The sequence below is a fragment of the Erithacus rubecula genome (genome assembly GCF_903797595.1).
Source record: "Erithacus rubecula genome assembly, chromosome: 13".
NCBI classification, from domain to species: Eukaryota; Metazoa; Chordata; class Aves; order Passeriformes; family Muscicapidae; genus Erithacus; species Erithacus rubecula.
In genome coordinates, this window is record NC_136665.1 from 19,237,202 (window position 1) to 19,252,309 (window position 15,108).

General features: G+C 48.8%; 1 protein-coding gene across 1 annotated transcript in view; it reads left to right on the forward strand.

Moving 5' to 3' along the window:
• The window catches only part of ITPR1 (inositol 1,4,5-trisphosphate receptor type 1), a 158,846-nt gene that overhangs the window by 123,796 nt on the left and 19,942 nt on the right, over positions 1-15,108 (forward strand). Inside the window, 14 exon segments of the mRNA XM_079316953.1 lie at positions 740-850; positions 2,099-2,194; positions 2,591-2,713; positions 3,686-3,790; positions 4,627-4,819; positions 7,367-7,489; positions 10,226-10,401; positions 11,023-11,103; positions 11,105-11,137; positions 11,139-11,180; positions 11,182-11,190; positions 12,346-12,447; positions 12,449-12,542; positions 13,161-13,262. Of these exon segments, the coding sequence (XP_079173079.1) occupies positions 740-850; positions 2,099-2,194; positions 2,591-2,713; positions 3,686-3,790; positions 4,627-4,819; positions 7,367-7,489; positions 10,226-10,401; positions 11,023-11,103; positions 11,105-11,137; positions 11,139-11,180; positions 11,182-11,190; positions 12,346-12,447; positions 12,449-12,542; positions 13,161-13,262 (1,390 nt within the window).

Sequence of the window (15,108 nt, forward strand, 5' to 3'; positions counted from 1 at the left end):
GGCCTTGAACACTTCCAAGGATGGGGCAGCCACAGCTGCTCTGGGCCAGTTTCTGCTTATTCTCCCCATTTCCCCTTTAATTGAACCATAATATTGTCCTGAAAGATTGGCATGTGACTTTCCTGTTCTTGTTTCTGCAAGAGAGTGTGAGGCTGTGCATACCAGAGAGAAGTGTCAGTGTCCCTCTGCTCTCTGGATCAGGTGGAATGAAACCCTTCAGGTGTTCCAGCTGTGGAGTTCAATGACAGAGCAGGGTTCTCTCTGGATTTGGAAGGCAGCAATCTGCTGTTTGTACATTTTAGTTGCAGCCCATTCCAAAAGCAGGGCTGAAGGGTAGGCAGAAGGTTGTGGAAATTCCCATTCTTTGTGCAGACAGCACTGAAGTAGGTCTTGATTGGCACGTTTTTAATCAAGAAAACTCTCCCTAATCTCAGTAAAGCACTGTTCCTCCAGCCTGCAGACTCTGGCATGGAAATGCTTCATTTATCAGCTCTGGTTCTCCATGCTTCCTGAGGCCAGGGGCTCCAGCAGGACCATGGCTGAGGAGAGGAAAAGCTCACAACAAAATGCTTTAATCTTTCATTGTTTGCTGTGCCTGGAGCTCTCTGTGCACTTCTCCATCTCGGGCAGCCCACGAGGTGATGACAGAGGGGACTCTGCTGCTCTGGCAGGGTCAGCAGCCCAGGCTGTGTTTGCAGTGCAGGCAATTAGTGCAGGCTGATGACTTTTCTTTGGACAGAACTGCATTGCTACTCACGAGTCCAATGGCATTGACATCATCACAGCATTAATCCTCAATGACATCAACCCTCTGGGGAAGAAGAGGATGGACCTCGTGCTGGAGCTGAAGGCAAGTGGATGCTCTGTGTGAGGCACAGTAACAGTGAGATAAAATATCATTTTGTTGTTGGAATTATGTGGGTGTTTATTGTATCCCAGTATTCATAAGTGCCCAAAAATTATATACATCAGTGAGCTGCAGGCAGTGCCCAAAGATTGTTTGTCACAGGCATTTCATCTTTTACATGGTGACATGGAGCCACCAGTTCTCAGATGGGGAATGCACTCAGAATATGCTGAGGAATCCTAAAATCACTTCCTGTAAAAAATGTAAAGCTGATGAAAACTGTTCTGTTGCTGCTGAGCTTTTACATGGACAATGGAAGTGAAATTTCTCATGTTGCAACTACTTTCCTAACACTTTATTGGTGTTGTTTAATTGGCTGACATGAAATCATCCACAGTTCTTTAGGGCTGTCCATATGAGTGCTGAAATAATTAGCCCTGCTGCTGGTTTCAAAACACAAAAACACAGGAGCAGGTTCCCCTCTAGCAACAGCAGTCCCAGAGCACTCTTGCTTGAGCCTGTGCTTGAGAAATATTTCCTTTCTGACTTTTTGCCCTGACTGACACTGCAGTGTCTCCTTGTTTTCCGTTGCCGACTCACACCATTATTATGGGTAATGTGGGTTTTTTATTATTGTAAATAAAAAATGCTTTTAGACTCGATTAGCATTATACTTCAAAATTAAATACTTTTATTGGGTTTTATTGTCAGGCATGATGGATTTTAATCTTAATTGTTGGTATTAAAGTAGTCTGGTGCCTTGTGGTAGTTTCCCATTTCCTCCCTGTGCTCCTCACCGTGAGCAGACTGCAGAGTGATTTCAGTTAAAAGCAGCAAAGCATGTCTGTCTTCAGCCCTGGCTGTCCCTTGATTTAATCAGCAGCATCTTCAGCAGAGCTGAGCTGCTCCATTTGGGAGCTCAGAGCTTGTGGTGATGCTGCAATGTCTTTAAACCAAACCAAAACAACACCAGCATGAAACAGCAGCATTTTTAGAAATTTAAACTTTGGCTGGGGTTAATTTGATGTCTCTCAATAAGTAGGATTTGGGGAATAAAGTGGTAAAAAGTCCTGCTGAGATGTGTAGGTCAGTAATTAGAGAAGGGGAGGGTTGGGAGCCCTGGGCTGGCTGGCACACTCTGCCTGCAGTGGCACCCCAAAGCCCTTCTGGCAGCAGAGTGCTGCCTCTCAAGCTGGGTACCCTCATTTTTTGGCTCCTGGCAGTGATTCCATTGCTGTTCCCTTCCCTCAGAACAATGCTTCCAAGCTGCTCTTGGCCATCATGGAGAGCAGGCACGACAGTGAGAATGCTGAGAGGATCCTCTACAACATGAGGCCCAAGGAGCTGGTGAGTCCTGGGGTCACTCCTGAGCCCCTGGCTCTTCATCTGCACAGGACACAGAGGGGTGAAAATCCCTTGTGCCCCAAGAGCTGCCCAGTAAAGCCATGGCAGGGCTTTGGGGCTGGTTAATGTATGACCTGGTAGAAACACAAGCAGGAAATCCCAGGGTTAGAGCATGGCACAGTGCAGGGAGGGTGGCCTGGAATTTGTTACCTTCAGGGAAATGTGAGGCTCAGTTTGTTGTCCTGGGCTGAAGCTGAGCTCAGCTCATCCTGAGTGTTGAGAATCCCACTGAAGATCCCCCTTGGAACATCCCTGCTCCCATTCCCATCCCTGGGAGTGCCCTCAGCAGCTTCCCCCCTCCCCTGAGCCTCCTCTCCTTGCCTCTGTGTCCTTCTGCAGGTGGAGGTGATCAAGAAGGCTTATCTGCAGGGAGAGGTGGAGTTTGAGGATGGAGAGAACGGGGAAGATGTGGCAGCATCTCCTCGGAACGTGGGACACAACATTTATATCTTGGCTCATCAGGTAATGTTTCACCTCCAGGCACAAACTGGGAAGAGCCAGAGTCTGCTGTTCCCTGGAACTGTGATCATGGCTCATCTCTGAGACTGACTCACTGCACATTCCCTTGTTATCAGAGCAAATCCTAATTTTAATCAGAAGCAAAAATAGTATAATGCAAGAAAATTTTGGGAGTTTTCTTTTATAGTGGGAAGCAGGCAGGCTGTGGACTGAGTTCCTGAGGACACGTGGCTCAGTTCTTGGCACCACTGAGCAGCAGTGTATTATTTTTCAGCTGTATCAAAGGTTACTTTATACTCCCAAAGAAATTCTACTCACAGATCAATTAAAGTGTAATCAGAAATCTCAGTCCTTGCCACATTCTCTCTGCTGGAGCCAAGCAGAGCCGTTGTATTGATACAATGTGTGTTTGAAAGGTAAAAAAAAACAAAGGGGAGAAAAAAATATCTAAATTTATTTAATATATTGGTGCTACATCTCTCACTACATTGGAGACTTCTTGTTCCTCCAGCATCTGAGCAGGCAGACCCTCACTGTGCTGCTGGATGAAATTGGGAGCATCCAGCAGCATTTTTGGAGCAGTGCTCTGTGCATCTGCTGCTCAGTTGATGCAGATTTTCTCTTTGTCCCTGCCTGGTCCTTGGAGGATGAGCACACCTTTGGCTTAGGGTGCTGTAGAAGGACAGGCCAAATGTGAATTTCTGTGTGAAAGATTCCAGGCAAAGGGTGGGAGAGGATGGGGAAAAGAGGAGCACAACACTGGCATTAAAGAAATACATATTTGAATCATTCTGACTTGCTCCCAAAATAGAGCTGCAGGGTGTCTGGTTGGAACAGAACAAGCCTTCTGTCAACTTTGCCCTTTCCTAGCAGCTGACTGCGTACTATTTCTTTTTTTATGCCAAAAAATCAGAAATTTAATATCACAGAGAGACATCTGGTGTCTCCCACTCCCTGTGCATTCCTTTATTTTAGTTGGCTCGTCACAACAAAGAGCTGCAGAACATGCTGAAGCCAGGGGGTCAGCTGGAGGGGGACGAGGCGCTGGAGTTCTACGCCAAGCACACGGCGCAGATCGAGGTAGGAGCTGCTGGGCAGCCCCAGGGCGTGTCCCAGTGCTGCTGTGGCTCTGATACACAGCCTGCACACACAGTTATTTATTTAATTCCCTGGCAGTGGCAGGGGAGCTATTCCTGAGCTGTCATGTGTGGGCTCGGGGATGGGGCTGAGCAGAGCTCTCTTGGCAGGAGGAAGTGTGGCTTCGCTTCTGTTACATTTTGGCCGGTGCCGTTGCTGAATCCAGAAAGTTTGTGATGCTTTTGCCACTTTTTCTGGATTCAAATGACAGTTTGGCCTCCTGTGCCATCTAAGAGCTTTATGAAAGCAAAATGTTCACAAATATGGAGATTTCCTGGAGAAGCTGTGGCTGCCCCATCCCTGGAAGTGTCCCAGATCAGGTTGGACAGGGTTTGGAGCAGCCTGGCACAGTAGAAAGCGTCCCTTCCATGGCAGGGGTGGCACTGGATGGGATTTGAGGTTCTTCCAACCTCAACCAGTCCATGGTTCTGTGACTTCACAAAACTCTCTAATAAGCAATACAGATACGAGTGTTGTTCCCTATAGTTGCCCATGGCTCAAATTTGCCAGCATTCTTGAATTGGGCCAGCACATTGCTCTGAGCTGCATCCCAGCTTTGGTGCAGGCTGCTCTGGGCCCCTTGGGACCACAGCATAGAAATCACAATTCTGGAGCTAAACACAGCCCCGCTCTGAGAGGTCAATCAAACCAAATCTGCATGGAGCTGCTGTTCCTTGGCAATGTGTGTGTATATGAGAGGAGGGGGCGGCAGGGGCTGGGGCTGGGGCTGGGGCAGGGGCTGGGGCAGGGGCTGGGCAGGCTGACAGGCTGCTCTGCAGATCGTCAGGTCGGACCGCACCATGGAGCAGATCGTGTTCCCCGTGCCCAGCATCTGTGAGTTCCTCACCAGGGAGTCCAAGCTGCGCATCTACTACACCACCGAGAGGGACGAGCAGGGCAGCAAGATCAACGACTTCTTCCTCAAGTCTGAGGATCTCTTCAACGAGATGAACTGGCAGAAGAAGCTGCGAGGTGGGTCAGTGCTGCTCCACTGAGCTGGCGGTCTGGGGGTCTGGGGGTTTGGGGGTTTGGGGGTGTGTGAGCTGCTGGTGGTTCCCCAGCCTGGCAGCAGCCTCCAGCATTGTTGGCAGTGCAGAAGTGGCTGGATGCTGCAGCAACAAGGATCCTCTGCAGAGGATCCAGGGCAGAGAAGGAAGGAGCAGCACAGGTTGTCATGTTTGAGATCCAGCAGGAAGGAATAAATGTGTGGAGGAGTGGCTGAGATGAGGAGGGAACTGAAGAGAGCAGTGGCCTGTGCTGGATGCAGGGGGAGTGAGGCTGGGCAGTGCAGCAAGGTTGGACTTGGTGGTTGTAAAGATCTTTTCCAACCATATTCTGTGGACTTAGAGCATCCCTAAGAAGGGAGATTTTTAAGGACAAGTTAAAGATGGATTTCTCAGTAATGGTAAAGTAGAATTCATCTTCTCTTGGCAAGTAGACTGGCTGACTCCCTTCCATCCCTATGATGCTAAAATATCTGAACACAGGTGTTTTCAAGCACTGATTTTCCCACTGGCAGCTGGGAAATCCCTTAAAATGATATTTTAATTTACTCAGTTCCACCACATCCTCCAGTAAAGCTTCTAGCTCATTTGCTCCATGTTTTTGTCCTTGTTCTGCTGAAGGCTGGGTGCTGCAGCTGAGGCTCAGTGGGCAGTGCTGAGGGCTGACCCTGAGGAATGGGAGACCAGGCAGGGCCCTCCTGCTCCAGCCCTGCCCTCTGAGAGCTGCTCCCCTCCCCTGCAGCAGCTCCACTCCAGTTTTCAGTGCAAGAGCAGGACTGGTCTGGAACCCCATCTTGGAGCAGATGTGGGACTGCTTCCAAAAATCTGAGAGCTCTGCAAGAAATCTGGGAGTGTGACATCCTAAACAAATTGCAACTTCAACAGCATCCATATATTCTGTTAGATTTTGTTGTTTGAGTCACTTTGTCTTTGAGGCTGTCTCCAAGCAAGCTGTGAAGGCATCCATCATTAACAACAAACCACAAATTAGCCAAGATCCACCTGCAGAGATGGAGAATATTTCTTTTTTCTTCAAAAAAACAGGGATAATTTATTCTGTCTCTAATATTCAGGTCTTGTCTGATCTCTGAGTGATTTTTTTTTTACATTGCTACAATTGTTTCTCACATTTTTAGTGAGTTTGTGTTGGAGCTGTGACCTCTGGCAACATTGTGTGTGCTCATGTGATGCCACTTTAGAGTTTATTCAACCCTCAAAAAGACTTTTAAAATAAAGACCCATGTACTTCTCCCCTCAGCTCATGGTGCTGGCCCATAATCTGAGCACCAGAAGCCTCTTAATTGTTAATTAAGAATGGAAATGAGCTGCCAAAACCAGGCAGAAGCACTGCACAGTCAATTTCCATCCCCAAAAGGAAGGTGTAAAGTTAAACCTGGACCTTTATAATCACCCTTATATATTTCATATAAATTAATTAAATCTGGTTATAAATTCTTCCAGTTAAAAGGAATCTGAGGACATTGAGAGATTATGGATTTCTTTAGCCCTTTGTTGCTGGGGGTGTTAGAGCAGAGGATTTTCTGGACAGAGCTGGGGCTACTGTGAGGCTCAGAACTGCAGCATGTAATAAATTCCCTTTCAGCCCCAGAGTCTGCATTTTCAACCTGCTCCTAGATTTTACTGAGACCTTTTTCTTTGCTGTCTGATATCTAAGCAGGCTGCCTCCTTCCACCAGGGCAAAACAGTTCCTTTCCCTTCTTTGAGAGCATTTTTAAGGGATTTTTTTCACTGCTCCAGGTTTCAGGAGGACACAATTTGCTGTGCAGGAGCTAAAATCAGGGGGATTTTGCCTGGCTGCAGAGGGAATTGCTGCAAGGCAGCTCCTTGGCTTCTTTGTGACCTCAGCTTCACAACCACTTCAGCAAAGGAATCTTTCTACTTTTTCTGCCTCTTGGTTCTGGCTGCAGGGATTATTAAAATCAGGAGTCTTTTTGAGAAGTATTTTTTTGTAACATTAAGGATTTAAATGTGCTGCTGGATTGTACATGGAGCTCTGTTGCCCCCAGGGCAGAGGGAAGGCCAGGGAGCTTCACCCCCAGGTTATTCTGGGGCTGTTTTGGGCTGTTCTCAGCAGAAAATGAGTTTGCAGGTGGCACTGGCTGGCGCAGGGCACACAGGGATGCAGCTGGAGCTCACTGCTCATTTTCCTCCTCCAAATTGTTCTTGGTGTGACTGAGTACAAAGTGTATTATTAGGGGAAGCCTCAAGTGCTTGATCTCTGCAGTTTCTCAGCTTACCTCTTGCTGCTGCTAAACCATGTTTGAAACAGGGATCCTTTGCCTTAAAGCATCATCCAGGAAACTTGAAGGGCCCCCAAGATGAAAGATAATTAAATAAACTTCAGAATAAGCCATGAATATTATTACTTTTAATGCTGTGCTTTTGGGCAAACTGAAAACAAGCTTGTTTTGGTGGTGATAGTATTTTTTTTTAATAGAAACCTCTTATTTTTACTAAACCCTCCATTAAAAAGAAATGATTTTCTGTATTGCAGCTCAGCCCTTCCTGTACTGGTGTGCTAGGAACATGTCCTTCTGGAGCAGCATTTCCTTTAACCTGGCTGTCCTCATGAACCTGCTCGTGGCATTTTTCTACCCATTCAAAGGAATTCGAGGAGGTACTGATAATTAACCTAAAAAAAAAATGTGAATAAATGAGGTGGCATGAGCCAAATTCTGCTGTTTGCATCACTGTGGGTAGGAGAACAGAATTTGGCTTTTTAAATTGTCTTGTTTTAAATGGTGCTGTTGTCTTATTCTTTCTTGAGGCATTTTTAAAAGAATTTGTAGAGCCATGCTTTTTCCTAGGGGAAAAAAATTAACCCAAGACAAACATCCACCTTTAATTGCTTGACTGTTCTACTTTGGTTTAAAGCCCTGTAATTAAGGATTGAGCTAAAAATAGGTGAAATGTTGATTGTGTTGTTTTCCTTGAGCTTGCAGTTTATTAATGGTGTTTTCCACACACTTTTCCTAGTGCTGCAGGAGGCTCCTGAGTGCTGGGAGTGTGTCCAGCCCCTCCCCAGAGCTGCACCCAGGGCAGGGCAGGGCTGGGTGCTGCCAGCAGCACTTGGGAAATCACAGGGATATTCTTGTGTGGGGGGGTTTGCATCCTGAAAAAGGGATATTTTAGACCAAATCCCTGTGCTCCTGAGAGGGGGAAAAGTGCAGTTTTGCCATCAGGACCAGCAGGCTGTGGCTGCAGCTGATGTCCCCAGTGTCACACCCAGTGTCAGCAGAGTGGGGACAGCCCAGATCCTGGCTGGAGGTTCTAACAAACCCAAAGAGCAACTGAATTTCTGTCTCTAGTTGCAAAGATCCCAAGTTAAAAGCTCTGAATTTATGGCTGCCAGGAAAGCTGCTGGTTAAATGAGTTCTCTGAGATTACAAACTGCAAGACTGGGGGGGGATTGTTTGGCATTTTGAAGATGCCCTACCCTACATATTTGAAATTCTTTCTTTATCAGGTAACATTTTGGTAAAACCTCTTCCTCTTCTAGGGGAATCCAAAAAGTAAAATAAATAAATACATGTGTATCTTATATTTAGCTTAAAAAAAAAAAAAAGACTCTTCCAAACAGACTGTTTGGGGGAAGTTGTCAGTGTCTTGAATTGCTCAGACACGGTGAACTGAGCAGCTGATGAGCATCTGACAGTAGCAGAAGCTGTAAAACTTCTGACTTGAGGAGCAGAAACAAAACTGGATGCCTGGAATTGGGTACTGGAATGGTGAGAATTCCAGAGACAGGGAGAAGTTGCTGCTGGTTGCTGTTCCTCCTGCCTGCAGGGACTCTCTGGGGGTCAGGCTGATGCAGCAGTTGAGGAGTGACCCCTGTGGCTGTGTGGCACAAGCCCTGCTCTGCCCAAGGTGACCCTGCTGGGTCCCATGAGGTGCTGGCACTGCCCTCCTCGTGCTGCTGGGCTTTGGGCAGGAGCCAGGAGGGTGTTGCAGGGCCTCAGCCACTCCAGGTGTTTCCTTAGAGCTGCTGCAACTCCTGAAAGCAAATCTGTCCCCAATAAATCTTATTTAGATTTTAGAGCAGTCATTCCTGAAGAAGCTGCTGCACATTTCCTCTGTCCCCTCTCCATGCTGTTGCTTGTTCCCACTCAGTGGCTCCATTCCCAGCTCTGCACCTTGTGCTGTGACAGCTCCAGGAGCCCAAACTCCCCCCAGGCAGCCAAAACAGCTGTTCAACTTTACGCTTATTAACTTTTAATTTCCATCCATCCTCTGCTGTCTTTATTAATCTGCAGTGATTTGGAACAAGATTAAATGGCTGCTCGTGGTAGTCAGATGAGAGTAATATTTCCTAAGCTGCCTGAATTTGGGAGCAGGGGGGGAAAAAAGCCCTGAGTGAGGATCTTGCCAGTCAGACACAAGTTCTGTGAGAATGTGCTTGCAGAAGGGCTGCAGAGTGCTGTGAAATTTGGGGGGATTTTGCTTTTTTGGCTGTTGAGGAACCAGTTGCTTGAAGACAAAAATTTTAAGTCAGCTTTGAGAAAGAGATGTCTCACATTCTGCATCAACCTGGGGTGATGGTGTTTTGGGCTGAATCTCTTTTATGGCTCTTTCAGGGATGTTTATTTTTAGCTACATGGGCTCAGTGTTGTGTAAGCAACCAGTCTCAGGGGGCAGCCTAAACAAACCCAGAAACAGCAAGAGATGCCAAAAATGGGTACCAGGCTCTGACCAAAAGCACATCAGGGGGCTCTGGGGGACTGTCCTCACCTGCCCAGGCACTGCCCCTGCACAGAACAGCCCTCAGGTGTGCAGGCAGTGAGCACCAAAGTGAACATCCTGTAGGACTTACATTTGTGTCATGATTTAGTAACAGGTTTGTGAGTAAAACCTGCTGAAGGCTTTGGGCTCAGGTGTTGCTGCTGTGCAGTGAGGACTGGGTGCTGCTCCCCCAAAAACAGAACAACTGGCAGTGCTCTGGTCAGTTTGGTTATGCTGATGCCTGTGAGAGGCTGAGCTGGAGCAGAGTTAAAGGAATAAAGCAGAGATTTATTCAAAGGATTCCCCTTGGGCATGGCTACACCCAGGATGGACCCTGAATCACGAGTTTCACACTTTTATCAGTTTTGCTCCATTTCCCCATTGGGGTTCATTGTCCCATCCCAGCTCCAGGCTCTGCAGTCCCACCCTCCCAGATTCTCTCCTCAATTCTCTGTTTGCACTTTTTGGGGCTGGAGCTGCAGCGTGTCCTTGGTTCTGGGGCTGGGGAAGGATTGTTGTGTGACTGAGCTGGGAGGAGAACCTGTGACACTTTCTATGGAGTGCAGAGTGTGGGAAACAGAAGAGCTCAGGCTGAAGGCAGCAATGCAGGGGCTGGGTTTGCTCTCTGTGGCAGGCACGCTGGAGCCCCACCTGTCAGGGCTGCTGTGGACAGCCATGCTGATCTCCCTGGCCATCGTCATCGCCCTGCCCAAGCCCCACGGCATCCGCGCCCTCATCGCCTCCACCATCCTGCGCCTCATCTTCTCCGTGGGGCTGCAGCCCACCCTCTTCCTCCTGGGAGCCTTCAATGTAAGAGCAGGGGGCTTTGCTGCCACTCCCCTGCCCCCCGTGGAAGGGCTCCTTAGCTGTGTGTGGGGGTGTGGGGCAGAAATAGGCTGGGGGTGGTGTGGGACGGGTGGGGGGAGTGATTCCCTCCTGGGGCTCTGTGTTGTTCATTTGATCCTGGTGCCCCAGGCTGCTGACAGAGCTCTGAGGTTTTGCTCAGTGTAGGAACAGCTCCAGATTCAGACAGACAGGGGGAGGAATGTCTGTGACCCTAAAGCACGTGGTTCTTCACTCCAGCAGCCTCCCAGTGTGTATGGGGATGTGTGAGGATCACTGAATGATGCATTGTGAGTCTGATGGGGAGCTGGGAAGGGACTCAGGGGGGATCCTGTGCCTCTGCACAACTCCCTGACAGGAGGGGACAGCCAGGGGGGGTCAGGCTCTGCTCCAGGGAACAGGGACAGGACAAGGAATGGCCTCAAGCTGTGCCAGGGCAGGCTCAGGGTGGGCACCAGGAGGAATTTCCTCATGGAAACAGTGGTGAGGCATTGGAAGGGATTGCCCAGCAAAGTGCCAAGTTACCTCCAGTTTGAAAAAACAATCTGTTTTCCCTGATGTTGTAATTTATGGTTGATGTCTCCCTAGGTGTGTAATAAAATCATTTTCCTGATGAGTTTTGTGGGTAACTGTGGAACCTTCACAAGAGGATACAAGGCCATGATCATGGGATGTGGAGTTCCTCTATCACCTGCTGTACCTGCCTCATCTGTGCCCTGGGGCTCTTTGTGCACGAGTTCTTCTACAAGCCTCCTGGTGGGTGTTTTGCTTGGCCCTCAGAACATCTTCTGGTCTCTTTGGGAGGTCCCATCTTGGCATATCCAGGAAAAATTGCTGCTTTTCTGCTGGGAAACTGTTGAACAGACACTGGGAAGAAGCCACAGTCTGGAGGCTTTCTTTAGGGAGAAGTTACTGGTGGAGACAGCAGGACTCCTGCCACATCCCTTTTGCTGATGTGAGACTTCCTGCACAGACAGATAGGGAGAGGACATTGGGGGGTGGTTTTAAACCAAAAGAAGAGAGGTTTAGATGAGATATGAGGAAGGAATTGTTCCCTGGGAGGGTGGGGAAGGCCCTGGCACAGGGTGCCCAGAGCAGCTGTGGCTGCCCCTGGATCCCTGGCAGTGACCAAGGCCAGGCTGGACACTGGGGCTGGAAGCAGCTGGGATGGGGAAGGTTGTCCCTGCCTGAGGGATAGAATGAGATGTGCTGTGAGGCTTTGCTGTGTTGTTATCAATGGCTGTAAACACAGTGTCCTGTGCTTCCTGAGCAGCTGGATGATTTTGGAGAGTCTCCATGGCTGTGTCCAGGCTCCATCCCTCATGGGATGGACAACAGATCCTGGCACACATGTCATTTGCCTGGGGCTGGGATTCACCTTGCACAGCACAGTGCTTCCAAGAATAACACTGAAGGGATCTAGTGTTTGGTGGGGGAACTGTGTCAACTGTTGAGACAAAGCTGAAATCCCATTCAGAACAGGCTATTTTTGTCCCTTTGCTTGGTGTTTGCCACATCCTCTGGTACCTGAGCTGGTTATTTGCTCATGTGTTCATAGAGGTCCAATTTAACCAATACCTGTCCTGTGATCCACCAACATAGCCACAACCTGCCTGGCCTCTGCCCCAGCAAAAAAATGGAGGAAACATCAGCAGAGAAATCAAAAATCAGAATTGGAGGAGGGGGGAAATATTGCTTCTTTAATGAAACACTCAATAAATTAAAATGTAAAGGAAATAACAAGCTGCAGTTTGGAGTGAGCTGTTTGCAGCTGCGAGGGGGGCAGGTGGCACTGTAAAAACCAGCTGGGAGCTTGCTGCAGCATGCTGCTGGCTGCAGAGGGGCACAGCTGCCCCCGTGCTGCCCATGGCAGCATGCTGTGCCCCACGGGCTGTCACTGGCTGTCCCCAGCTCTTTGACCTGGTGTACCGGGAGGAGACGCTGCTCAACGTCATCAAGAGCGTGACGCGCAACGGGCGCTCCATCATCCTGACGGCCGTGCTCGCCCTCATCCCTGGTCTACCTCTTCTCCATCGTGGGCTACCTCTTCTTCAAGGATGACTTCATCCTGGAAGTGGACAAGCTCCCCACCGAGACCCTGCTGCCAGGTCAGTGCCAGCAGCTCCTTCCCCCAGGGCATTGACAGGGCGAGGGAGCGGCCTCAGGCTGGAATTTCTCCAGGGTGTCCAAGGAAGGGCTGGAGGTGACACTCAGTGCTCTGGTTGGGTGACACTGAGTGGTGACAATCCACTGAATGAAGAATCTTGGAGGTCTTTTCCAGCCTCAGTGTCCCAAGGAAGGGCTGGAAGGTGGCACTCAGTGCTCTGGTTGGGTGACACTGAGTGGTGACACTCCACTGAATGAAGAATCTTGGAGGTCTTTTCCGCCTCAGTGTCCAAGGAAGGGCTGGAGGTGGCACTCAGTGCTCTGGTTGGGTGACACTGAGTGGTGACAATCCACTGAATGAAGAATCTTGGAGGTCCTTTTCCAGCCTCAGTGAATCTGGGATTCTGTGAAATGAACAATGCTTTGTTGTTGACTTTAAAGCCACACTTTACCCGTGGAATGTGTAAATCAGGAAGCACTGTGCCCTTCCAAACTCTAGGACAAGGCACTGCTCTAAATGCTTGTAATCACGCACTGAGTGTGATGGGGAGCTCTAATTCCTGAGAAGTCACCTTGCAGGCTGTTCAGGCATCCTTTGAAGCAGCATTTTGTGGTTTCAGATCACACAGAGCCAGGTGAGACCATGACTGGAGAGTTCCTCTACTCAGATGTGTGCAAGTTAGGGAGCAGTGAAAACTGCTCCTCCATCATCCCCTCCGACCGTAAGTACCACTCTGGAATTCCTAACTCACACCCTGAGTTTTCACTCTGTTCTTAGTTAATCACCTTCAATTAAAATAATTTCTTTAGAAAACCCTATGCAATAAATTTAGGAACAAAGCTATCACGACATTAACTTGAAATAGGATTAATTTAGGCCAGCAGCATAAATAACATTTGTTACATGAAGTGACTAAAGCAGAGAAACTTAGAACTTAACCAGACTCCATAAAACACTGTCAGACTCTTTCATTTTCTGCATCAATTGGAGAAGGAAGAGATGCAGTTTGCCTCTTTGCAAAGTTTATTATTTTAAAACATGAGGCTATTAAATGTGATTTCAGAGGATAATGCCCTGTGAAATATGGTTTATTGGCAGCATTGTTCCATCTCAAACTAAGGAAACTGTTTTAATATCATGGCAGGAAGTACTGGATGGATTAAGTAGACAAGAGTGGGTTTGGAGATCAAGAAAGTGAGATATTACCTGGGTATTGAAATATTTCAGTTTTATTTCTAGAAAATGTAATTTCCTTGTGGGAGATTTACAGTGCTGGCTGGGAGGGGCAGACAGAACATCCAGGTTTCTCTGGGAGGGGCAGCCCTTGCATGGCCATCCCAGGTCAGTGATGGCCACCAGCCCTGCTCACAGCAGGAGAGGGCTCTGCTTTGTCCTCTCTGAGAGAGTCAAATTCAGCCTTGCTGCAGGAAAAGCTGCTTCTTTCAGCTCTGGCTGCAGGAAGGGAAACTCAGGGATGTTTTTGCATCCCAAATAATCAGCATATAGGGCAGGGTCTTGTGTGGTCAGGGATGTTCATGATGCCCCAGATTTGGGTGCTGCTCTGGGGTTTTGGTTATTTCAGGGTTGCACAGGGCTGTGGGAAGGTGGGATCTGCTCATGAGCATTTTTGTCATGGAATGAAAGTGGTGAGATTTTGAATGGGTGCAGGGGAGTGTGTGAGTTTAGGGAATGGATTTTAGCAGCTCTGCCAGTGAAACAGTGAAGTTGGAGCCCTGAGCTGGGCGAGGAGAAGGTCAGGAGTGTGTTGCTGCTTTTCTAGCAGAATGCTGTTTCCACAAGCACTGATCTTTTAGCCATTTGAAAGCTCTGAGTGGAAGTTGCCATTTTGAGTGCAGCCCAAAGGCTGTGCAATCTGTCAGGCACCAGGGGAGAGTGGAAGAGGCAACACTTTGTCCTCTGAGCTGTCAAAAAGCTCGGGTTCTGTATAAACAGGCATCTGGTGATCTGAGCTGTGCATGAGAGCTGGGATGGAAGAGATTGCACAGAGCCACAGGCAGCAGCTCAGGCACTAAAGAAAGCTGGTGCTGGGAGAGCAGGGCAGGGAGCAGAGCTGCTGCCAGGGTGGCTCTGGAGGGGGTCCAGGGGTGATGGGGGTCTGGAGCATCTCCCTCATGGGGAGAGACTGTTCAGGGCCTGTTCAGTCCAGGGAAGGCTGAGAGGGGATCCCATCAATCCATTCACTATGCCCAAGGGTGTCAGAGAATGGATTCAGACCCTTCCCAGTGACAGCCAAGGAGCAGTGGCCACAAACTAGAACAGGTTTTTGCTCTTTTCCATGGAGGGGCAGAGCCCTGGAGCAGCTGCCTGTGGAGGTTTCCCTCTCTGAAACCATCCCAACCTCACCTGGAGCTGTTCTGTGTCCCTGCTCCAGGTGGCCCTGCCTGGGCAGGGGATGGGATGGATGGATGGATGGATGGATGGATGGATGGATGGATGGATGATGGATGGTGATGGGTTGGATGATGGATGGATGATGGATGGATGAGGATGGATGGATGATGTGTGGATGGATGGATGGATGGATGGATGGAATGGATGGATGGATG